Source organism: Taudactylus pleione, unplaced genomic scaffold (assembly GCF_031769625.1).
Source record: "Taudactylus pleione unplaced genomic scaffold, aTauple2 ptg000156l, whole genome shotgun sequence".
NCBI classification, from domain to species: Eukaryota; Metazoa; Chordata; class Amphibia; order Anura; family Myobatrachidae; genus Taudactylus; species Taudactylus pleione.
The window spans coordinates 26,487,852-26,515,137 of record NW_028284558.1 but is presented as its reverse complement, the minus strand read 5'-3'; the positions used below and the strand labels follow the sequence as shown (position 1 = coordinate 26,515,137).

The 27,286-nt window shown below is 42.4% G+C and overlaps 1 protein-coding gene across 2 annotated transcripts in view; it reads left to right on the top strand.

Annotated features, from left to right (window-relative positions):
- ORC4 (origin recognition complex subunit 4) overlaps nucleotides 1-27,286 on the top strand; it is a 78,937-nt gene that overhangs the window by 19,541 nt on the left and 32,110 nt on the right. For both annotated transcript variants that reach the window (XM_088474871.1, XM_088474872.1), the window contains 5 exons: nucleotides 604-680; nucleotides 5,430-5,520; nucleotides 11,573-11,648; nucleotides 11,763-11,848; nucleotides 12,310-12,358. In XM_088474871.1, the coding sequence (XP_088330997.1) occupies nucleotides 604-680; nucleotides 5,430-5,520; nucleotides 11,573-11,648; nucleotides 11,763-11,848; nucleotides 12,310-12,358 (379 nt within the window). The remainder of the gene's footprint in view (nucleotides 1-603; nucleotides 681-5,429; nucleotides 5,521-11,572; nucleotides 11,649-11,762; nucleotides 11,849-12,309; nucleotides 12,359-27,286) is intronic.

The following is a 27,286-nucleotide window of genomic DNA, read 5'->3' as shown; positions in this document are numbered from 1 at the left end:
TGAATCAGGCCCTAAGTACAGACAGGGGTCAGGGGCACACCGCTCAACTTTAATTTAAAGGTCTGAATTGAGAGCATTAAGCCAATGTATTCTATCTATTTTGACTTTGCAGGTAAAGTTGTATGGTGTGCTGCTGGTTTCTGTCAGTCACTTCCCACGTTACTTTGCCCCTGCTCTGCACAGAAGTATTTGGAGGCGTTAACGTATAACAGCAGGTGGCAGTGGACTCGGATACTCTGTGTCAGACCGTTTACTTGCAGGGGTATTCCTGTTTAAATGCTGTAACCATTTCTATACAACCTTATTTAATATTACCTTCCATATGGTCCCTGACCCTACTGCAATGTGTTACACTCTACATTACCGTAGCAAATAAACCGAAATTTGTTATTAAAATTCACATTTTCATAAGGCACAATTTTGTACAATTATAAAATGTTTATAGGCCTAAAGCTGGACTTGCTGTGGAAATGTGAGTCTATTCTGCCTATTTGATCATCTCATTTTTACACTATAGTAACATGATCCACACTAGTGCATTTGGAAAAATATCTTTTAGTTCCACATATGCTATTGTGTAATGACTGTTCTATGTACATCTAGGTACAAGCCCACCTGCGGCACAGGCTTCTGCAGCATTCCCACCATGGAAAGAGATGTGGTGTGGGATCTCAGCATAAGTAAGTGAATGTTTTTGTTGCATAGAATGAATGGACAGTGTCGAATATAATCACTGACTTAAATACGTATCATATCAATATTTTCACTAAAATAAAGCTATACTTTATATTTTTGTTTTAATAATCACACTTTTGTGGCATTTTTTTCTATCGTTGCATAAATATAATAGTATTATATGGTTTAATACATTAAGGTGTTTTAAAAAGTACACAAGTCTGTTATACACAAAGAGCATCCTCTGCTCCTAGGATTGGCATATTATGCAGAAATTGGGAGAGGTAGTGATATTCTTTTGGCGTTTCAGAGAAAGGGGACCAGCTGCCATAGAATACAACTTTGGTTCAACCCACTGGGACCGAAAAGTAGTTAATAACAAGAATAGTGGTGTATTCAAAAAGAGTGCTAGTAGGGTTGATGGTTTTTGAGAGGCTTACAGTAAGATGCGGGGATAAGGAATGAACTTCCCTTTTGTAGTGCATCGTTGAGCTTCAGTGCAATTTAGTAATCTGAAATGACATCAAAACACATCTACTCATAGTGCAATACTATCTGAAGTTGATAATAGAAATGAGAATAAGGCATAAACTTCCCTTAGGTAGTGCGTAATTAGTTTTCAAACTAGTTTAGGTACTGATGTGTCCACATACATCTTTCCTCCATGCATGCCTATATTCTGTGTGTGACTGCGGCTGTATCTGTGCGAAATGCTACGTTACTGTGTCATCGGCTGTGACCCTGTAACGTAGCATTTGGCATGCAGATGCAGTTGCACACAGAATATAGGCATGTTGCATGACATTTTAATCAGCAGAAGCTGCCTGTGTGTCCTATAAGACGACTCAATTTAAGGAAAAAGACACATGTAAAGACGCTCAGCGCTACTGAGTCGTGCCATGGCATGGCGTGACTAGAAGGGCTGTTTAACACACAAGGAGGCTAAATGTATGTGATACATCTGTATATGAAATAACAGATGCCTGCCCTGAGGAAGAGAGACCAGCCCTGATTCAGAGGCCTCTTGGCCGCTTATGCGAGCGGCCAGATGATGGTAGCGATGGTCAAGACCATCGGGCTTGCAACGAGACCCTTGCGGTAGTGATGTCAGTAGGGCCACCCACAAACGGCAGGCGTTCCTGCAGGAACACCTCCGTTTGCCCAGCCACCCCCCCGCCCCACCTTCCAAACAGGGCGAGCTGTCGATCAACCTCGACAGCCGCCCCTTTTGGATGCGAGCGCCGCAGCAAGTGCGCACTGCCTACCAATCGTCTTAATCAGGCCCACAGTCTCTAAAAGCAACTGTGACTTAATCTCTTTGGAGCCCAAAGCAAGAAGGACAATTCCTTGAATGAGTTATGCCCATAATGGAGGGTTTGAGAATTCGGAACCTCTGACTTTATACTACACGGCCATTTGACTCGCCTTTCTGGTAACTGTCCTTAGTTGGAACTATTTTGTACTTTAATTCATTGTTATCTATCTCCTGTTGAGATATTTTAGCTTTAATAAATACCTTGTTGTTTTATATCTTGTCACTATCGTGTATTGTTTCATACTTGAGATGACGTACATTTGTTTAAGCTAATTATATCATACTGTATCGCAGATTGGGTTTTTATATTCCTGAACTATACTGAAGCCGAACTATGCACTACCGAATCAAAGTTTATTCCTTATTCTCATTTCTCAGATAGTATTGCATTATGAGTTTGTGTTTGTCATTTCATATTCCTAAATTGTAATGAAGCTCAATGACTCACTACAAAAGATAATTTTGTGATGAGCAGGCTCAGTGCCCTCCCAGATCTCAGCACCCTAGGCAGATGCCTAATGGTAGATACGGCCTTGTATAGTACATCGAATAATAGCGCAGGGTGGCCTATAGTGACACCGGGCACCACATTTCAATATATGGCATCAAAGAGCAGATGGTTCCATATTGTTAAAGGGTATTACATTCCACCATGTGGTACTATTTTTATTATATTTTATTTATATGATATCACTAGGGTTTATTAGCATAAGGGGATGGAACATACAGCAACATTACAAAACTATAAAGGTGACCATGTAGGATGGTTAGAGACTACTTCGTAAAATACATATATATACGTAATTACATAGTGTCATAAAATGAGAGAGGGTCCTGCTTGCAAGAGCTTACATTTTAGAGGGGCTAAGGGTGAACATAAAGAGGGAGAGGTTTTCAGTTAGTGAGTGCAGAGTTAGGAGCTTTTGGAGGAGGAAGAGTAGGCTTCTATGGAGAGATGAGTTTTGGCATAGCTGTGAACAGTGGTATAGGGCAGTACAGTTCGGTATATGATGACATAGCATATAAAAAGTAGTGGATAACTGATAGTTCAGTATGAGGTATATGCTAATTCAGCGGTAAATATGGTTACAGAACTGTACAGCACGGTATATGGTAATATATCATTAAATAGTAGTACTGCACTTTTCCAAACAATCTATGGGGATGTCGTTTTAAATTGTGCTACAGTACAGTATATGGTAATACTGACTTACATAGTGGTAGTACAGGGTAGTATATAATGATATATCATTAGTTACAAGAAAATGATGTGTGTTTATAGGGTAATACAGCACTAAATAGTGCTACAGGATTATTAAGCAGTGGCTTATGGTGAAATAGTGGTAAATGGTAGTACAGGACTGTAGAGTGTGGTACATGGTGATATAGCGGTATAGGATAAAAGCATTAAATAGTGGTACAGGACTCTACAGTGCGGTATATGGTGATATACAGATGTGTCCACATACCGTACATCTAGCCTCCTTAAGCGTTAAACATCCCTACTAGTCGTCATGCCGTAGCGCTGAGCATCTTTTCGTGCGACTATTTACCTTCAAATGCGTTTTATTTGAATAGGAAGGACACACCACTTTTGCTGATTAAAATTATATGCGGCATGCCTTTATTCTATGTGCAACTGCCGGTGTATCTGCATGCACAATGCTACATTACAGTGTCACAGCCGCTGACACTGTAATGTAGCTTTTCGCAAGCAGATACACCCGCAAACGCACACAGAACATAGGCATGCCGCATATTATTTTAATCAGCAGAAGAAGCTTGTATGTTCTATTCACCACTTATTCACCCTTATGTGAATAAGATGCATTTGAAGGTAAAAAATCGCACAAAAAGACACTGCGCTGCCGAGTCACAGAGGACTCATGCGTTGTGTAATGGAGGATAGATGGATGTGGACACATCTGTAGCTGGACATAAAGGCACACTGTGTGGCATATTGTAATATAGCAGTAAATAGGTGTAGAGCACAGTACAGAGCCAATTGTCTATGATGATATAGCAGTAAATGGTAATATAGGAAAATACAGTAAATCTTTAGGTAGCCTAATTGCTAAACATCTTTGCTGTGCTTAGGGCCTGATTCAGCAATGAATGCAGATGCGAATGCAATAGCGATTACGCACGCAGTCTTACTGCGAAAGTATGCTAATCCATTGCGATCACAATGCAATCTCAGCACAACATAAGAATGCCCACTTTACCTTACACACATCCGGAATGTTTAGCAGGACTGCGAAAACCATCAGTACAATCACAGCCTCACGCAGACTTGCACAAGCCCTGACCTTACTCAGAAATTGCTATCTTCATTGCACAATATCAGGCCTCAGGCTACGTATGGCATCACAGTGGATAATTTATGCACTCCCCTGCAGCGTCGTTCAAACGCACTGGCACGCCTATGTTATGCCGAACCCCCCCTTCTGTTACCACCTACAAACGGCACTTCCTGTTAATCACTCTGAGATGGGGCTGCGTAGTCATTGCGATTGCAGTCCTGATCGCAAGGGCTAGTTCGCGCACGTGCATTGTGATGCATGCGCAGTGCACAACAATCGTCCGATTTGTGTGCGTATTAGCAACTGCATTCCTTGCTGAATCAGGCCTTAATAATATAAGCAATTACCACACCTGGTTATACTTCCTAACTGTCGGTTTTTGAAAGCTGCCAATCATGGGCGTCTTTGCCTGATAGTTTTAAAACCGTAACATGGATCAATGCTAGTTGTCGTTTTAAAACGATCGGTCAAAGCCGCACATGATCCGCTGCTTTGATTAACCAACAGTTAGAAATTATACCTTTAAAGTAGGGATGTGCAGGCTCGGATAGGTTCGAGTTTGCACGTGGAGTTCGGATTTTTCCCTCCAAAAAAACGGAACTCAGAACGAGGCAAAACGTCATCTTACATGGACGAACATCATCATTCCTGGACAAAAGACCAGGAATGATGATGTTCGTCCATGTAAGATGACGTTTTGCCTCGTTCTGAGTTCCGTTTTTTTGGAGGGAAAAATCCGAACTCCACGTGCAAACTCGAACCTATCCGAGCCTGCACATCCCTACTTTAAAGTGTTGAAAACCAACCACTCACTATCTATTTATATTTGATAATAGTGGGCATTTTCTCTGAGAGCAGAGCCTTCCTCCAGCTCTTTGCTGTGTCAATTTTGTCTTGTCAAGGACACATTATCATTGGGAACATGTAAAAGATGCCGTGGACAGATCCCTTCAAGTCTATATTTTCTTTGTTGTGAGCTACAACATGAGTGAAACAGCTGATTTCCTCTCTCTTGACTGCTGTCAGAAGTGAGATAGGACCCTGCTCCTCAGATGTCTCTGCTCCCGCTCAGTCCTTCCTCTCTCTCTGCTATTCTGAGACTTTGAGAATCTTGTCCTTTGTTGTTATAATTTCAGGCACTTAGTTGAGCTTCTGAAGAGAACAGTGATTCATGGGGAAAGTAATTCTGCGTTAATCATTGGTCCCAGAGGATCGGGAAAGAGCATGGTGAGAATATATTCTTATCCCATAGAAGACAAGTTCCTTTTTGTATGTATGTATGTATGTATGTATGTATGTATGTATGTATGTAAATTTCTTCTTTGTGTATATGCTTGTAAATTTGTGTGAATGTATTTATCAACATGTGTGTGTATATGTATGTGTATGTATATGTGTGTATATATATATATACACACACACACACACACACACACACACACACACACACACACGTGCGTGAATTTCGCGAGGTGAGTGTTAGCCCACAGTGCCAGACTGCTCGCATTGATTGCTTCGTGTTCAACTTAAGTCCTTTGGAGCATCTGACATCAATGTTACTGTGATTACAACATATATGTTAGTTTCCCCCTCCTACTACTTTTCTTTACTTGCATGTCTCTTGTTTGTGAATTAAAATATCTTTTTCAAGGTCCATAGGGCTCCACAGGGAGACATTGGGGTGTAGGTGGGACCTGGAGGACCGGACACAAACAGCAAGGCTTTTAAATCCCAGGATGCTTCGGTCCTTCCCCCTATACCCCACGCACAGCCTGGGGGCACTTCAGTTTCGTTGGTGTCCGGCAGGAGCTGGACCACCACTATAACAGGAGGCTGCATTAAGCAGCCCAAGCTTTACTTTTACCAAATGGGCGAGCAGCACCAGACTGTCCTCCAGACGCCTTAGCTGCCATCCCATCACCCCTCCCGGCGGGGCTTCGAGGGGGACTAGTTAGCAGGCTTTCCGGACCCCAGACTGCAGCCCGGAATCCAGGGGACAGGTTAGGCGGAACCCCGTTCGCAGGGACCCGCGTCTTAGTGCAGTCTTGCCTCCGGTCTCAGGAGACAGACTGGAGACTGATGTGGACACTGGCTCGCCCACTACACCACTAGACCACCGGGGCATATTGTAAAGGCCAGGGGACCCACTGGTTAACGTCAGCCAAGGTGCTCTCCCTGCAGCCCCTCCCTCAGTTCAGGGCGCCATTCCACTGTGGTCTTGGTGTTCCCTGAGCTGCTCCTCCCTCACCCTTCACCCCCACAGAAACGCGTGGCAGCCATTTTAGGCAAGCAGGTCCCCGGGAAACGTTGGGTACAGTCTCCCTGTATACCTCTCCCACAGGCCCGGTTATACAGCCCTATATATCCTACCAGCCACTGTGGTCTGTGTAGTTGATTTTAGTGCCCATTGCAGACATATGTTTTTTTTCTGCGTTTGTATGTGACTTGTGCTAGCGCTAATCTCTATTCTGTAATGTCAGTTTATACCTGTCCCTTTTTTCTACTATACTCTGACATACTAAGGTATAGGGGGTTAACTGTACCTCACATCTGCTATTTAAGTGTGAGGATTATAACATACTATATAGCGTGGCTGCACACTACACTGTGCCATATATACCGCGGTTGCTCACTACATTGTGCCATATTACACATACTGCAAGGTGTTCATTGCACTGTATCATACTGTGTATTCTATTATTCTTGTGACTATGTCTGGCAGAGGAAAGAATAACAAGCAGCCTGATGCTGCTCCTCCTACTCTGATAGCTTGTAAGTCCTGCTCTGCGGGCTTAGCCACAGAGGACCTCATTCAGGATGGTCTCTGTATTAATTGTTACACGGACCCACCCTGGGCTGCCTTTTCACAAATGCTGGCAAAACTTGTGGACCAAGTAGCAGTCCCTGTAGTAGCTCCCCCTATGGGATAGCCACAGCAGTTACCCCTGCATATCCTTTGCCTCCCCATGGATAGGCGTACTGTCTACCTCAGTACGGACTTTGGCTAATACCTCTACAGTTTTTCAGCAAATGCTGCAAAAATATAAACCTTTACCTACTAAGCCTACTAAATGTACTATGATATCTTCCCAATCCACACAGTTATCTGATTCTGAGATCTCATCTGGGGAGGCAGAAGGCACAGATCTCTCTCACTCTGACTCTATCTCAGGAGAAGAGGAGCCGCCCTATAAACTAAATATACCTGCTCTTGTGAGAACTGTTAAAACTATTCTACAAATAGAGGAGGATGAACCTGCTCCTATGAAAAACCATGCACTTTTTAAGCGACAAAAGGTTTTACTAGCGTTTCCTCACTCTGACCTGCTCTCTGATCACATGAGTGAAGCTTGGAACATGCCCGGTAAAAGTTTAAAATTCCAAAATGGTTCAGTTCCTTTTACCCGCTTCCAGTTACTGATTGTACTAAATGGGAAGTTACCCCAATGGTGGATTCTCATGTAACACGTCTGGTTAAAAATTCCACCTTGCCCATTCATACTGCAACTTCCTTGAAGGAGACTACAGATAGACCGACATATAGAAGCTTGTCATAAATCTATATACTCTCTTACAGGAGCTATTACTCGTCCTGCTATGGCTACCGCCTGGGTGGCAAAAGCCATTGAGAGTTGGGCAGAGGCCCTAGAAGAGACTTTTCCCCCTGATGTGTCAAGGGCACAGCTGTCCTACATATCTCACATTAGAGATGCAGCCTCCTACTTAGGTGAAGCGGCTATGGATACGGCTCTCCTGGCCTCCAGGATATCTGCCACTTCAGTAGTGGCCCACCGTATACTTGGGCTATGTTCCTTGCAAGCAGATTCAGAATCAAACCTGGCTCTAGAGTCTAGATGCAGGAGACATCCTATTTGGTTCAGAATTGGATAAAATTGTGACTACTTTGGCGACTAACAAGTCCTTACTGATATCAGGAGTAATAATTTGTGTCCCCTCCTCACAATGGGGCAAGGGCTATTATACTACCTTTTTCTCAGTTCAGAAGCCCAATGGGTCTCATCGGCCTATCCTCAACCTCAAGTCTCTGGACAAGTTTATCAGGGTGACCAGGTTTCGTATGGAAACCCTCCGTTCTATTATCCTAGCTATGGAGCCTGGATATTTTATGGCACAGGTTCTCAAACTCTGTCCTCAGTACCCCACACAGTACATGTTTTCCAGGTCTCCTCACAATCACAAGTGAAATAATTAGCTTCACCTGTGGATCTTTCAAAATGTGCCAGTGAGTAATTACACCTGTGCATCTGCTAGGTGACCTGGAAAATGTGAACTGTGTGGGGTCCTGAGTACCGAATTTGAGAACCACTGTTTTATGGTATCCCTTTACATTCAGGACCCTTACCTACATGTACTTATAACTCCTTCTCATCAACAATATCTCCGGTTTGCTATACTGCAGCAACATTACCAATTCCAGGCTCTGCCGTTTGGCCCCTCTGGTCTTTACAAAGATCACGGCAGTTATAGCGGCCTCTCTTCTTCGTCAAGGGATCAGACTGCTCCCATACTTAGATGATCTCTTGCTGTTGGCAAGCTCCCCAAAGACACTTCACAGCCATCTGCAGGTAACCATTGCCTTTCTACAAATGCACGGTTGGCTGATCGACTAGCAAAGTCTTCCCTGACACCCTCTCAAAGGATGGTACATTTGGGAGCCCTCCTGGACTCTCGAGTTCAGAGAATCTTCCTAACGGTGGACAAGATTTCAGCACTACAGCACAGACTACGCAGACTGCTTCACAATTGCAGAGAGTCGATTCACTCTGCAATGCAGGGCTTGGGATCAATGGTGTCCACCTTCGTCATGGTGGAGTTCGCCCAGTTTCACTCCAGGCCCCTCCAACACCTGATCCTGTCCAGATGGAACTGGCTACCCCATCTGCTCAAATCCCAGACGATGAGCCTCCCCTGAGGCCCGCCTGTCCCTAGCCTGGTGGCGACAGACTTCCCATTTGAACCAGGGTCGATCCTTTTGGATCCCGGACTGGGCTCTCCTCACAACGGACGCAAGCTTCCGAGTGTGGGGCGCAGTAACCGGCCAGCATTCTTTCCAGGGCCGATGGTCCCCAGTCGAGGCAGTGTTGCCAATCAACATCCTGGAACTTCGAGCCATCTACAGAGCTCTCACTCTGGCTCAGAATATTCTGAAAAACAGGCCAGTACAAGTACAGTCCGACAATGCCACGGCTGTGACCTACCTCAATCACCAAGGGGGCACTCGAAGTCAGTCAGCAATGACAGAAGTGTCCCGCATTCTCACCTGGGCCGAACACACTCTCCCAGCCATCTCCGCAGTGTTCATCCCGGGGATTCTCAATTGGGAGGCGGATTTCCTCAGCCGTCACAACGTGCATGCAGGAGAATGATCTCTACAGCCAGAAGTCTTTCAACTTCTAGTGGACAAATGGGGTCTCCCGGAAGTGGATTTCATGGCCTCCGGACACAACAACAAACAAAGGACCATGACGCGGCCTTCATAGATGCATTGTCGGTGAAACGGAACTTCCATTTAGCATATCTCTTCCCTCCAATATCCCTGTTTCCTCGAGTGCCTTGAAAGTTCAGACAGGAGGGAGGCACAGTCATGTTAATAGCTCCGGCCTAGCCCAGATGTCACTGGTAATCCGATGTTCAAAGCCTCTCCCTAGACGTTCCTCTTCAGCTTCCTCTATGAGTAGACCTGTTGTTTCAAGGTCTATGTTTACATCCGGACCTAGCCCATCTGTCTTTAAATGCTTCGCTCTTGAAATATCCCTCCTAACGGCTAAGGGTTTTTCCAGCTCTGTGGTCCAGACCATGCTAAAACCCGTAAACCAGCCTCAGCCAAGATTTATCACAGAATATGGCATACATATTTCCAATGGTGTGCTCCAAGAAACTATGACCCTCAGGTCTTTAAGGTTTCTAGAATTATTGCCTGCCTTCCAGCTGGATTGGATCGTTGCCTCCGCCTAGCATCTCTGAAAGTGCATGCCTCTGCTTTGTCTATCTGGTTTCAGCGCAGAATTGCTCCTATACCAGATGTTCACATCTTCATTCAGGGTGTTCTAAGAATACAACCTCCCTTTGTCCCTCCTGTGGCTCCATGGGATTTTTCAGTGGTGCTCCAAACACTTCAGGAACCTCCATTCGAACCCCTGGAATCAGTGGATGTGAAATGGCTCACTGCGAAGACTCTGTTTCTTCTGGCCATAGCATCTGCCCATAGGGTATCGGGTTTAGGGGCGCTTTTATGTTGCTCACCCTTTTTTATATTTCATCAGGACAGGGCTGTTCTTCGAACACGCCCAGGCTTCCTTCCCAAGGTGGTTTCTCTCTTCCACCTGAATGAGGAAATTCTGGTTCCGGCCTTTAATTCACCAGACCTCTCGGCAGGTGAGGCCTCTTTGGATGTGGTCCGTGCTCTAAAGATCTACATGGACCGCATGGAAATCGGACTCCCTCTTTGTCCTATATGGATTCCACAAGAAGGATGGCCAGCTAACAAACAGACTCTGGCCAGATGGATTCGCATGACTATCTCACAGGCTTACACGCAGACAGGCCTTCCTGTGACGACTACAGTCTCTGCTCATTTTACTCTCTCTGTGGGTCCCTTGTGGGCAGGCTGGCGTGGCACCTCAGCTGAACAGCTATGTAAGGCGGATACCTGGTCTCCTGTCCACACCTTTCTTAGGTTCTGTGTCTTTGATACATTTGCCTCTCATGATGCTTCCTTCGGGCGTTAGGTTCTCCTATCGGCTCAGGAGCGTTCCCGCCCTTGAACAACTGCTTTGGGACATTCCCAATGTCTCCCTGTAGAGCCCTATGGACCCTGAAGAAGAAAAGGAGAGTTATGGCAAATCTTACCCTTCTTAACACTTTCTTTTGAAGTCCATAGGGTCCACAGGGAACACACCCTGACGCTCCTAGCTTCTATGGGTTTTCTTCTCCTGGTCACTCGTTTCCTTCTCTGTGTGAGAGTGTGATTTTTTTCAGTGTACCAGTCTTCCTTCTCTCCTTTCCTGCTCCTGCCTTGGGCTTGTTAACAAACCTGAAGTGCCCTCAGGCTGTGGGCAGGGTATAGGGAGAAGGACCGGAGCATCCTGGGATTGAAAAGCTTTGCTGTTGGTGTCCGGTCCGCCAGGTCCCACCTACACCCCAGTGTCCCCCTGTGAACCCTATGGACTTCGAAGAAAGAGAGTTAACCAAGGTAAGTTTTACCATAACTCTCCTTTTGTCTGTCCATGTAATAACATGACATATACTTGTTTTCCAGTTGTTACAGGACGCTCTAGAAGAGATACTCGCGGTAAAAGAAATAAAGGATAATGCTTTGCAGGTTCATCTGAATGGTACATGTGTTTTCTTTGTGCAGCTCCTAATCTGCTCTTTCTTCTTCAATAACAATTTTAATAGCTTTATATGACAAGCAAACTAACGTGTTTTTTTTTTTATTTTTTATTTAGGTCTTCTGCAAATTAATGACAAGATTGCTTTAAAGGAAATTACCAGACAATTACGCCTAGAGAACGTAGTTGGAGAGAGAGTATTTGTGAGTACTTTGTTCTACCTAAAATACAGTTTTGTGTGTGGGGGATATATTTAAGGTTTTAATGGATCTTGTTTTACAGTAGTTGAGTATTACATGAAAGTCAGCATTTTGTGGACTCCTACACCTTTCAAGACCCCAGGGTACACTTTTCAAGACACCAGGGTCAAGACACTAAGTTAGTGATATCACTGATTCACAAGGCATATCGTAATAATTGTTTGTGTTCGCTTTTTTCATAGCAGAGTATGTGATTAATTTATCTGTGTATGCATTGTATATAAAATCTCCATACAAGCTGGGGTCTTACACAACCAGCTGTACAAAGTGCCACACAGACACTTATATGAAGCCTTGTAGTGCTGTCATTTGATTGCAGGATCCTTTCTTCAGTGTAGCCCTTGTATGTCCTTTGCCTTCTCTCTGTACACAGCTGGGCTATAACCTTACATTGTACTTCACAGGGCAGCTTTGCAGAAAATCTATGTTTCCTACTGGAAGCCTTAAAAACTGGTAGGTGAACAATATGTATAGAATATACTTTCCCAAACTTAAATTTCTCTCAGATTTTATCTCATGTACTGTACAACGCAGTGATGTGCGGTCACTTGAGGCAGAGCTTTTCCTGTCATACTTGGGTATATTCCAGAGTTTTGACTGTAAAAATTATAAGAAAAATGTAAAGAAAATATTATAATTATAATCTTTGTATTATTCTAATCATTTTTATAGTCAAAACTGTGGAGTAAGAAGATGATGGCAGGTGAGGCACTGCCTCCCCCGTCTGCCTTTTCCACACATCAAAACACACCAAATTTCCAGCATTATATACTGCTGCACTTTTGAATATTGCTCACATGAACCCTCAGGTTCATATGTGTCTGTAAATCTGGCTCTGAAACTAGCCAGTGCCTCCCCAGCCATTTACCTCACCGCACGTCACTGGTACAATGTATGTTTTTTTTTTTTCCAAATATCTTATGTATACAATCACCTATATTTTACATAAGGCTGCGCAATCAGTAAGGGTGATTGGGCATTGTATACCAGTATGGACTAAAAAAGAAAGTTTTCTGCTTCATGGAGATGGACAAACGCAAGGTGTGAGGATTTTGCTGGCTGCACTGTCAGGTCAACTACTAATTGTGGTATGTTTCCGATGGTTCTCGATGTTACCGATGTTTCCGCTGTCTTGCCAGATATAGAGGACACAAGTTAAAGGAAGTGGGTGCTATTGTGTAGTGCATGGGCGTCTGCTTATTCTGCTGCGATTGCCAATGCGTATGCATTCATTAGCATATTCTCGCAGAGGCCAGGTGCGTGCGTGCACACACTTGCGTTCATTGCTGAATTAGGCCCTTAGTAGTAGTTATGTAACTGCACTAATTAATGTCTATTGTTAATGATGATACGAGACACTTTTATTAATGTAAATTTCTCTTTTAGTACTCCATGGGAGCCTTTGAGGTAGGTATGAGTCCACTCCAGGTAGGTAGAGACAAGTAGTTTTAAAAGTACCCCCTGGCATGATTACAATGCAGCTCTTCCTTTTCTCTTGGTGAGAGAGGCAGGTGGTGTTTTCTGTTTCTTCAGTATGCAAGGGCTTACCTTCTCTAGATTTCATGCTGCAGAACTGAGGACAGGGTTGGCTACACAGGTGCTACAGCCTGCTGTCTCAGGAGCAGTTCTGATATGTTAAAATGTGAAATCTCCTGCTTTCTAAGCCAACGAGACTTCTGCGCATGTGCACATTTCCAAGGTCAGGCTGGGAAAAACTTCTATAGGAAGCAGTTCCGCAAGCCGGGAGAGCAGAAGCACCAATGGAGCCGGAGCTTACTACATAGTCTGATCCTATGGCCATACAGCTGTGAGACGCCAGCTCAGGCTAAGCCCTAAAGTTAGTCATGTGTTACTATTATTGGAAGTGAAATTGTTCAGAATAGTAAAAGGATGTTTATGTACAGTACTGTTTCAGAGCCTTTGGGAAATAACGCGCTTTTTCACAAGACTGTGCCGCATGCAATGGAACATTCCACGCAGAAAGAGATAATGATATATTTTTTTATTTGCAGAAATGCAGCTCACAGCATAAGGAAATACTGCAGCTTCCTGAACAGTTTTAATATCATGAATGAAACAGGCTTTTGTTAACACAGAGGATCAAAATGATAAATAAATAAATTTGCATTGTTTGCGGATGACCTGTTGGCTATCCTGTCAAACCCAGTTGTTTAAATCCCTAACCTGATGGCCGAGTTCCAGAAATTCAGTTCTTTATTTAATTTTAAGGTGATTTTTTTTCTATAGCAATGAATGTGTCGGCTTCACCCCATTCGTTGAAGGACTTAAAAAAAAAAAAAAAATGTCCCTCTTCTTGGCGTGCCACTAGCCTCAATGTGTTGGAGTTACCCTAACACTGAGCCTTCCCACCTTTTGGATGATAATTTTAAATGGCTACTCCTTATACTCCACTCTGAACTCAGAGACTGGGATACCGTGGTTCGGTAGAATTAGTGTAGTTACGATGAATGTTCTCCCCAGGGCTTTATACCACCTTCAAACTCTGCTTATTCATATCCCCAAATCTTGGTTTCGTGAGCTACATAATATCCTCAGGGATTTTGTATAAAGGAATAAAAGACAAAGGTTTCAGCACGCTATCCTCTTTAGACGCAGACACATGGGGGGACTCCAGTTGCTGCACTTCTCAGTTTTCTATGGCTCTGTAGTGTTGGGAAGGATAATAGAGAGGTGACGGACATCTGACATTAAACAGTGGGTCCACCTGGAAAATTAATCACTTTCTATAAATATTGCAGAGTACCCTTAGAGGTCCAAAGTTCTTGTTGTCTCTCATCCTACGATTGTCACGTTGGAATAGACTATGGAAGCTATCATGCCTGTCCTTCAAATTCTCTCCTTACACTCCTCTGTTTAATAACCCTGACTTTCCCCCGGGTGTCATTTCCTCTGCATTTGCTACATGGAGGCAACATTGGGTGGGGCGAGTTGGCCAGCTGGTGGATGGGGGGAGCGTGTCTTCCTTCTCTGCTCTGCAGGCTAAATGGGACCTTCCCCCATCTGAGATTTCTCTCAAGGGGATATGCACTCTTAATTGAACCCAGTTACTCCCCCCCTTAAATATGCTAAAGAATGGGAGCGAGATTTACAGCTTGATTTAGAGGACGATGATTAGAATAGAATCTATCAAAATCTATTGTATGTTTGTTAGTTCTGTTAGTTATTCTGTGATTGAGAGACAAATTAAGATTTTGTAACGTTGGTACAGATGTCCCCTTACTCTAATTAAGATGTTTCCTGGGCTTCTGGATAAATGCTGACGACGTGATATGGAGAGAGGCTCCCCACTGCACATTTGGTAGAACTGCAGTCTCCTACGCCCCTTCTGGGACCAAGTGATATCTATCTCCAAGTCGATAGTGGGCGAAGAGACTCCCTCTGATCCTGCTTTCTGACTTCTTAACTTATTCTCGAGCTCTCTGGCAACTTATAATAACTATGAAAAAAGCTATCCGCACAGGTGTTGTACTTTTTAGTCTATCTATAACCAAATTCTATGGAAATGGATTCTCAAACCACTAATATATGTTAGTACAGTACATATAATGGGTGCTATCAATGACAAATAGAGAACTACACAATCAAAGAACAAAGATTTGTCATAATATGATGCACTAATTTAAATTATAACTTTTATTAATGTTATCTAAAATTAGATCATAAATCAATAAAACAATGAAATTTAGATATTTGTTATAAAGCAAAGGAATTGGTGAATAAAATAATCCAAGCCACTCGGCCCTTGCACCCTGACTCAGCTAACAATAAATTACAGGTATCAGTGTTATACAATTATGTATATGTTTCTCTCTGATTAGCTATAATTATTTTTCAGGAATAGGTCATGCTCCATTCTCTCTTACACCTACGCGATTTCTGTCCGATTGCACGATTTTCGACGCGTCGTACGATCAATTGTGTAGAAATCGTGCATTTTTTTTTCGGATACGATCCGATGCGCGCTCCCGCAGCTCCTAAATTTAATCGTATGATCAGATGTGCAGCACATCTTGTCCGTCGTGTTTGTATGCTAATCGTGCCCTGTTTTTTCAGCATACGATACATTGTGTGTCTTGGCGGCTTCATTTTTAAAAAAAAAAAGACTGATGCATCTACCCGTGCGTGTATCTGTCTGTAATAAAATAAGTACAGATGCGGGGATGGTTCAGTGAAAACCATCCGTGCATCTGTGTGAAAAAAAATAAAAAAGAGCAACCAGCCCCGGGCTTTTAGGGACCCAGTGCTGGTTGGGCAACATACAGGGGACAAACAACATAGGGGTCTCCCGTATGTAAGCCCAACCAGCACCGGGCTAGTCAGAACCAGCCCTGGTTACCAAAATACGGGGGACAAATGATGTAGGGGTCCCCCATATTCTGCGCAACCAGCGCTGGGCTCTTATCTGGTTCTGGAAATACAGGGGAAAAAATTAGTAGGGTTCCCCTGTATTTCCAGCGCCAGACTTTTTCTAGTGGGGGGCTGATGCTGCAGCCACGGGGAGCCCTTTCACCGGGCCCCCCAGCCGCAGCATCAGCCCGGGCCGGGGATCCCTGGAGAGCTGGGGACCTCCCCCAATAAAGGGGTACCCCTCTCCAGGGCACCCCAGGTTGATAGCCCAGGGCTATCGGTGGGTGACGGGTTGATTAGCCAGCATTACCCAGATTGAAATAGATGAGAAGATCATATAAACAAAGTTAGGCTTTTTCACATGCCTGCTGTGTACTGGAAACAAAGTATCTTTTCCATGGAAATTCTGTAATGTTTCTATTCACAGTAATGTTTCCATTAAGTATTCTGTTAAATGTATGTACTAGGGTTAGTGAGAAAATTGCAATAAGTTATCCCTTCTTTCACTATACTGTACTTCAGTCGCCAGCCATATGGCCTATATTCCAATATAAACAGTTGGGTGGTAACTGACTAAATTATTCTCAACGAGATATATAGCTACTATACTAATTGCTGGAAGTCGGTCCCATAGTTCTTATAATAATCATGGATCATTAACTGTGGATGTTTAATATGTTCACATGATAATCCACAGCATTGTGGGATATGCAGTATACCTGCAAATTGGATATGTATAATTTCATTTCCACTCAGTGTTAGTAATTTAGCTGGTCTCTATATCTAGGCCAGCAGCTGCATCGCTAAATCTCTATATTTATTCATATACATCCGCGACATGTGTGACATTCATCCATATACGAACTCAAAACATAAGTCAGCCTAATGGTACACCAACAGGTGTTAATTGCTCTTTGTTATAATGCAATGTTTGCATCCATGAACTTCCATATGTAATGTGTGTTTTGAGTGACTCTTCATTACAGTATAATTTTTATAATGGTTGAAGTTATCATGAGCCATCTATAGTATGTTTTTATTTGGTTTTTTTTAGCAGCACTATCTTCTAAAAGGTAAATTCACACACGGTTCATATTCGCATACAGGGATACCAGTCTAATATATTTAGCCGTGAGATGTGATTATGCCGCTCTCTGACTTGATGTTGGATTTAAACATCGGGATCACACTGGATCTCCAACTCTATAAACTGTCCGGCATACAGTCACAATCACAATCAGTCATCTCCACACAGTGCACCAAAACCCCATATGGTATTCATTTGTTATAGCTCTTCACATCATGCTCATATTGAACACATTAACACAGTGAGGAGAGACGCGCCATGCCGCTGGTTCTAGCCGACGCACATTTCACTGACTAAGCTTTTTCAAGGCAAGCCGACTGCTATCCAAGTATCTGCTTATATAGCAAGTAATTTGAATGTATCGATTAGGAATATACATTATAGGATTGTGTATTATGTGGAATTAGACAGAATAACAATATAATAGATGGTATATTCTCTGGCTTAAGAGCTGACCAGATGATTAAATATCACCTGATGATATACATACGACAGTGTGTGTGTGTGTATGTATGTATGTATGTATGTGTACATACATACATACATACATACATACATATTATATGAATCTGGAAAAAAGTAGGTACACTTGTCAAACAAGGTACTTAGAAAACAATGCTGAAAAGCATAAGTCGTTTTTAATGCTTTAAAAGGCAAGACATATCTTCATCACCACCCAGTAAAGGAAAGTTTTAACTCTTTGCACATATGTCAGACAGATAGTGGCGTTGCTGACAAAATACATTAGCACTCCAGCTAATAAGGTAATACACAGTCCATCATTATGTTAGTATCAGTCTTAAAGATACTTATTCAGTCTGTCAACCTCGGTCCCTTTGATGCTGGACCCTTAAAGACCTGCAGCATAACAACATGGTATCTCCACCTGCACAATCCAGAGTCAACTAAATGAAACACTCACCCCAGGCCATCCTAAATGCGCACTCCTTAATGCAACCAGATAACATCGGAGCTCCCGCTCTTCCGGGTGCACCTGATGACGTCATGCGTACCACCAGTGCGTTCCACTGTCCAGCTGTGTAGAACACAGCCGCTTCACTATATCTACACTGCACCGATAAATGCCCGGCGCATGCGCACTATATAGCAACCAGCACCTCAGGTCTGCTTACTTAACCCCTCAATATATAGGGGTAACTGCAATGAAATAAAGACCACTGAGAGCATATCCCCTATGTTCTTGAGGTGGGGGTTTCTAAACAAGGTACCAAATCTAATTATAAATCTCAACTTACAATTACTCAAAACAAAATTTCTATAAACATAAAACACCTGTGTGACAATTATTCAAGAAATACACAAAATATAAAAAAATAAAATAAAAAAATCTATACATAAAACACTGAACCTTAAATCACGAACTGTTACAAGAAACACCTAAAGTTTATATTCTCATTTAGCCCTGTGTTCCTGAGGAAGGGGTCCCAGAACCCTGAAACGTTGAATTAAAAACATCACTGTGTTCACCCGTTTGTGAGTCTCAGGAGTGCCGCTTACGTGTGTGTGTGCGTGCGTATATATATGTGTGTGTGTGTGTGTATATGTATATGTATATATATATATATATATATATATATATATGTGTGGTTAATGGCAGGTACGTTTGTCCTAGGTTTTTGGCCTATGTGTTCTAAAAAGCCCCAGGAGAAGTCGGTTTTGTAAACAGACCAGAGTATCGGGTTTTGGGCCTTTCAGCCTGGTAGCAGGGCTTACACCTGGAACTGGCTGATTTAAGCTGTGTTCAGTTGTAGCTGAGTGTTGGCTGTAAACCAGAAGGTACCGTGGATGGGGATTTTGTTTAGTGTTCTGTTAGATAGGGAACTTGCTGTCTAGTTAGTGCCCAGCTGGGCTAGGGTTTATTTTATGTTTTGTTTATTTGATTGTTGAAATTGCACAATAAAAACTGGCAACATCCAGCTTGCACGAAAATCCACGACTGGAGTGCTGTTTCCTGGCTGCTGTGTGTAAGGTGTGTCCATCTACCCCAGGAGAGGGACCCGCTACCCCGACCTTAACACACAAAAAAAATAAAAATATATATATATTTATTATTATTATTATTATTGATACCCCTTAATCTCTATACCTAAATGTCGCTATTTAGCGCTGCAAATCGCATAAGAAATAATTGCTTTCCAATCCAATTGTGGTTCCAAAGCACAAAAAGTTATATTATTCAATGAAAAGTATAACGCGCTGTGATCTAGACAATTAGCGCAAAAAGCAAGTGAATACAAAGGTACAAGCCGATACATACGCGTGCGCACTGGTCCCAGTATCCAGTCATCAATCCAGAAGCCTGTGGTCATCCAAGGAGAATGGCTGTATACTGTAATCAGTACTCAGGTTATATACCTTACAGAGTTCAGCTCTAACAAAGAAACTAGTTGACAGATTTCCATTGGTTCTTGCTCCTGGACATTCTGGTACGATGCAGGTTATAGGTCAGTTCATACAGTGTCACTAGGGGTATGTCTCAGCTCCTCAGAAGTTTCTTTGTGTGGTTTTCCCGACGAAGAACTGCTTTAAACTAGCCAAAGACACTATATACAGATATACATTCTAATCACTAATTCCCTATAATTCATAACTTGCGGATGCATGATGTGATCTCCTTGCCGTAGAACCGGAGATCTGCTAATAAACAGGGATTTAGAATGGTACCAAACATGACTTAAATGACCAGGGAAGGGGGGAATAGGGGGATATAGTTTGAGCACAGGATATAATATATTGGATATAATTAGTCAAAAGAATAATGAAAATCCACAATTATAAATATCAAACCCTAGTATAGGTGTCAAGCAAAAATATTGTAAAGTGTGGAGGTGCTCCCCATGAGAGTATAGATAAACGTAGTATGGGGAAGAAGAAGAAAACTCTCTTGTTGGGGGCACTCGAATGTAAAGGTTATAATAAGAATAATATATAAAAAATAACTTTTATTAGATATATTTTAAAATACCAAAAACAAGTCTGAGCCTGTTACTTATTGGCATTACTGTTGGAATAACAGCTATAAATTATCACAAGCAGAACACGAAAATACATAGAACATAAGACAACATATAATACAATACTTATCACAATTATGTGAAGCTAAGTGAAATATTACAAATAGGTCTATAATTCTCTGTCTCATACAATATTGAGACCTATATAAAACATATACTAGTTCAATGACCTCATAATGTCGTCATAGCACAATGGCTAATCAGAATTACGGCAGAAGCATACAAGGAAATCTTCTAGAAAAGAATGTGATAATAACCATACAATATTCAATATAGGTTACGTGAGATATCACAGCACAATAACACTGAACAGTAATCAGAGAAATACAATGATAAGGGGGTCAGATGAAATAATAGCTGACCCTGCAAATATCAAAATGAATATAAGTAAATCACAGGTTGTAATGAGAGGCAGATCACACGTAGGTCGCCTGTGATGCCACCCAGGTATTTGTAGACAGTAAGGTTATAGGAAAAAGTAAAGCTACTCCTTTATGTGGAGTTTACAAAATAGCAGCTGCTGCATGCCATTGTAAAGCCATTGAATGGCATGTGAGCGTACTATAAAGGTACTCCCAGGGTAGGGAATAAGTACAATGAGTATCTGCTGTTGGACTGCGTTAAAAAGAAGGTCCTGGTGTAAAGATTGCAGGAACCTCTAATAGGCGCACCCCAATGAGAGTACTCATAGAGACAATAGTTATCGTAATGAAATAACACAGCATAACCTATCTGCCTCTCATTACAACCTGTGATTTACTTATATTCATTTTGATATTTGCAGGGTCAGCTATTATTTCATCTGACCCCCTTATCATTGTATTTCTCTGATTACTGTTCAGTGTTATTGTGCTGTGATATCTCACGTAACCTATATTGAATATTGTATGGTTATTATCACATTCTTTTCTAGAAGGTTTCCTTGTATGCTTCTGCCATAATTCTGATTAGCCATTGTGCTATGACGACATTATGAGGTCATTGAACTAGTATATGTTTTATATAGGTCTCAATATTGTATGAGACAGAGAATTATAGACCTATTTGTAATATTTCACTTAGCTTCACATAATTGTGATAAGTATTGTATTATATGTTGTCTTATGTTCTATGTATGTTCGTGTTCTGCTTGTGATAATTTATAGCTGTTATTCCAACAGTAATGCCAATAAGTAACAGGCTCAGACTTGTTTTTGGTATTTTAAAATATATCTAATAAAAGTTATTTTTTATATATTATTCTTATTATAACCTTTACATTCGAGTGCCCCCAACAAGAGTTTTCTTCTTCTTCCCCATACTACCAAACATGACTTGTCTACTAGTTTCTGCTCCTTAAATATCATGTACATTACGTTTCACAACATAAGCATTTGCTAATAAAACCTCTAATATTAAGCTTAATATGAAGGTACCTTTTTATAAGTGTGTGCATGCGTGAGTGTGAGAATATTGTGTACTTTCGCTAGTATGCATTGTGCGTCTTGTATATTTTGTATGTATTATCTAATGTGCTTATAGGTTTTGGTTGGACTTTCAACAATATGCTGTAGTTAAGCAGATGCACAACGCTAATAACCTAGTATAGCGTTGTACCTGATGGTATTGTGCTGATGACGCAAAATGGCATTGTCAGAGATTAATTTAAAATATTTGGTCTCAGCCAATCATCCGGCTTTGACAAATATATATGTGTGTATGTATGTATATATATATATGTATGTGTGTGTGTGTATATATATATATATATATATATATATATATATATATTCTAATCACATTGAATAGTTAATATTTTTAACACTATACTATATTGGGTTTTGGAATTTATTTATGACCTCCTTTTAAGGGGATATACATCAAATTACTGGATATATGTGGAGCGATCATAGCCAGACCGGCTTATGAGGATAGAATTTGAAAATAGTACGGGAAGATATTCTTACCTGCTGATAGGATACCTGTGATGTGGCGCCAGCGGATTGGAAACATTCAAATGACTTGCCATATAACCCGATACTTGGATAGCATTCGGCTTGCCTTGAAATAGCTTCAACCATTATAAATATTATACTGCTGTGGACATATTAAACATCCATAGCTAATGATCCATGATTATTATAAGAGCTACGGGACCTACTTCCAGCAATTAATACAGTGACTAATTTATTCTCAACGAGATATATAGCTAGTTACCACCCAACGGTTTATTGGAATATAGGCCATATGGCTGGCGATTGAAGTATAATGAAAGAAGTCCTAGTACATACATTTAACAGAATACTTAATGGAAACATTACTGTGAATAGAAACATTATAGAATTTCCAGGGAAAAGATACTTTGTTTCCAGTACACAGCAGGCATGTGAGAAAGCCTAACTTTGTTTATATGATCTTCTCACCTACTTCAATCTGGGTAAGAGAAAAATGAGCATGACATGATCCTGAAAATTCGTTATTGCTCATCATAGAGAAACAAATACATATTGTATAACACTGAAACCTGTAATTTATTGTAACTATAGGGGAAACGGGTAAAGGGGAAACCCCAAGCACTGGTACCAACAATAGTTTCTGTAATTTAAATCAGGCAGACAAGACTCCAATAATATTGAAGAAATCACTTGGAAGGGTGAAACATACCCAATTCTACTAAGGAAAGGAGGTGCACCCTTGAGAGTAAAATATTCAGCAAAAAAGGAAGGAGGAAAGTACTCTCTTGTGTTTGGGGCACAAATACTGCCTATAATGTTATGAAATGTAACTTTTAATTTTGGAAAAACAGATAATCACATAAAAAGGACTAACAAGACTAGACAACACATAATTTAAATGAATGAGCCTCATATCAAATATATATGAGGAAGGTGAACATAAACATCCTACATTAGATTATTAGTAAATCATAGCATTCCAGCATACATTTGATGATTCATATAATCAAATCTTAACAATGGTATATGTGCTGTCGTAGCGCTGTGTAATAAAGATTTTTTAGGTGAAAAAAATCTCAATGGGTACATGTATTAATAAACAGATATATCTCTGGAATAAGCACTGGAACATCAATCTGCCGTAACAACATATGATAATCAGTCAACAATATACCTGAACAAAAATGTCAGTTGCCAAAGAATATAAAGGCACATTATAGGTATCTATATCATAACACTGTACTGAGTATTGAACATTTCTATGGTAGGTCAATGTTAATCACCACAAGAAAGGAAAATATATATCAAGGCACTAAATAAATAATGTGTCGGGTATTGTGAGCGATAGTGATGTTATCACTAAATAAAGATGAAAGATAAAGATACCACTCACTATAGTTAAGGGGATAGGTGGTTTCTTTGTCCCATGTAACAGTTGTATTGAATGGTATATGAGCGCACCCACCACATATACCATGAGGGTATGATATAGTGTAATAGTCGGCATCCACTAATCTCCCATGTTCATCCACCTAAAGCCTGGTATATATATATGCTGGCTTGCTGGTGGGACAATAAGGGAGTACACTGATTATTTTTAATCATTATTTATTAATATTATAAAATTTTCACTAATCTTATCAGTCACTTCACTTTAACAGGCATATGAACACACTAGACAGGGTTTTCCTGTGCCTCACATCTCTTGTATTTGTGGGGGTTGTCGCATACAGTTGGTTACAGCACTGTGCCATATTTGCGCTGAGCACTCCTGCAGCTTGCCTAAGCATTATATTGTATTCATACTTGTATTCTACTTACCTAGTGGTTGCATTATACCCAGTGCCATATTGTGTGCTGTACTAATCTGCAGCTATGTCTAGCAAGGGCAAGAGTAGCAAGTAAGCATCTGCACCCATACTGCTATCATGCAAATTATGTGCTGCAGGCTTATACCCCACCGGGCCCATCAAACCCCCCCCAGCTCCTTCCCAAGAGCCCCCTTGGGCTTCCTTTCTCAGGTCCTGGCTACCATTGTGGACGCCTAGCGGACCCAGCTGTAATCCCCCCTCTGGGTTTGCCACAACAGATTCAGACTATACAGGTACCTCCTATTCCCCTTCCATGGGTAGACGTACTCTCTAGCTCAGTACAGAGTCTGGTGGCTACCTTTACAACCTTTCAAACTATGTTGCAAGGTGAGAAGCCCCTACCCAGTAAAACATTTAAGCGTCCTGTGTTATCCTCACAGTCCGCGCAGCTCTAAGATTCTGAGGTGTCATCTGAGGAGTGAGAAGATGCTGATCTCTCTTAACACTGACTCCCCTCCGGGGGAGGAAGAGAGTCAGTCAAAAATTAATATTCCTGCTTTGGTGTGAGCTGTTAGATCCATCTTACTAATAGAAGATGACGAACCAGATACTAAATCAAAGCACCAACTGTTTAAACGACAGAAAGTGGCTTCAGCAGAATTCCATCTATCGGATCAACTAGCTGAACACCTGGCAGACACCTGGTAAGAGGTTTCAGCCCCAAAAACTCTGACCTCCTGTTATCCATTTCCTGCTCATTGTTAAAAATGGGAGACTCCCCCTGCAGTGGATTCTCATGTTACGCGACTAATTAAGAGCGCTACATTTCCTATCCCTACAGCATCCTCTCTGAAGGACCCTACGGATAAAAAGGTTGAATCTTGTCTTAAATCGTTGTACTCTCTTTCATGAGCTGTTGCTCATCCGACCATGGCTATTGCATGGGTGGCTAAAGCAATAGAGAGCTGGGCTGACGCACTTGAAGACTCTTTTCCCTCAGATGCATCTAGGGATCAGATGTCTTTCATAGCTCACACTCAGGTGATGCAGCTTACTATATTGGAGAAGTGACATTGGATGCGAGTCTCCTAACTTCTAGAGCAGGGATGGGGACCCTCAGGCCCTGGGGCCGTAGAAGGCCCCCTGAGTCATTTGGTCTGGCTAGTTGATCCAATAGAGGGAATTCTGCTGAAGCCACTTTCTGTCGTTTAAACAGTTGGTGCTTTTCTCTGCTAGCCTCACCTGGCTAGCAGGGTGCCTAAAATGGCACCCTGCAGCCATAATCTATACAGCAGTGCCACCTGGAGTGTCCTTAGGACACTTCAAAAGGTCACACCACTGCCCTTACAACTCCCCATTTCTGTAATCATGGCGATTGTGGCCCCGCCCCTGTGTGACGTCACATGGAGGAAGCGTGGCCTGCGAATAATGTTATATATATCTCAAAATGTCCCTCAGCAGAAAAAAGGTACCCTACCCCTGTTCTAGAGTCTTAGCCTCGGTGGAGTCTGCCTGCTGTACCCTGTGGCTACGCTCATGGAAGGCCAATGCGGATTCTAAGAGGGGCTTAGAAGAATTTTCCTACAATGGGGAAGTCTTGTTTGGCCCAGACCTTGACAAGATTGTAACCACACTGGCGGCATCAAAAACTGCATTTCTGTCTTCAGCATCTACTACTGCAAAGCCTATATCTACATCTTTTAGGTCCTTTCATCCTCAAGGAAAGCCTATAGGTCAGTTCTTTCCTAGGCAGTTGGCTTCCACTAGGGCCACCAAGACCAAGCAGGCCTGGACCACCAGACGCCCTGCTTCGAAATCCGAGGACAAGCCCTCAGCCTGATGGGACGGGCCTTCCCCTGGGGGACCCCAGAATAGGAGGCCGACTTCAGTTTGCCCAGTGCTGGTGTCAAACCACCACAGACGCTTGGGTAAAAGAAGTGGTTTTTCACGGGTACGCCCTCTCATTTCTAAAACTGCCACCCCACCAAGTTTTCTGCACAGGCCCTCTTTCAGACCCAAACATGGCCCTGCAAATCCAGAGAGCCATACAGTTCTTGCTGCAAGCACGGGTAATTGTGCCAGTCCCGTTGTCTCAGCGAGAGACCAGTTATTATTCTACTCTTTCTGGTTCAGAAGCTGAATGGGTCTCATCGGCCTATCCTCAACCTTAAGTCCTTGAACAAACTCCTCAGGGTATCCAGGTTCAGGATGGAAACCCTACGCTCTATCATCTCAGCTGTGGAGCCTGGGGACTTTATGGTATCTCTGGATACAGGACTCTTACCTACATGTACCTAAAGCGCCCTCTCATCAGCAATATCTCTGGTTTGCTATACTACAGCAACACTTCCAATTTCAGGCTCTGCCCTTAGGACTATCCATAGCTCCACGGGTATTTTACCAAAATTATGGCTATCATGGCGGCCCATCTGTGTGGTCAGGGTGTCCGACTGCTACCATATCTGGACAACATCCTGCTCTTAGCAGAATCCCCAGAGGTGCCTCAACGCCACCTGCAGCTAACCATCACTTTCCTTTAAAAGCACTGATGGTTAATCAACTGGAAAAAGTCATCCCTGAATCTCTCGCAAAGAATGGTTCATCTGGGAGCCCTGCTGGATTCTCGGGATCAGAGAATCTTTATGACATCACATCTCCACACTTCAAATACGAGTGCACAGATTCCTCCTCAGTTGCCGAGTGTCAGTCCACTCAGCAATGCAGGTTCTGGGATCCATGGTATCCACCTTCGACATGGTGGAGTATGCTCAGTTCCACTCCAGGCCTCTGCATAGGCTAATACTCTCTAGGTGGAAGGGATTGCCCCATCAGATCAGGGATCAGACAATGGTGCTCTCTCCAGAGGTAGGTCTGTCCCTATCTTGGTGGCTACGGGAATCTCATCTAATCAAGGGTCGCCCCTTTTGGATCCCGGACTGGGTACTCCTAACAATGGATGGCAGTCTCTGGGGCTGTGGCGCAGTGACCGGTCAACACTCCTTCCAGGGCCATTGGACATCGGTTGAATCAACTCTGCCGATCAACATATTGAAACTTTGAGCTGTCTACAGGGCCCTCATCAACCAACAAGAAGGCACTTGAAGTCAGGCAGCAATGGCAGGTGTCACGCATTCTGACATGGGCCA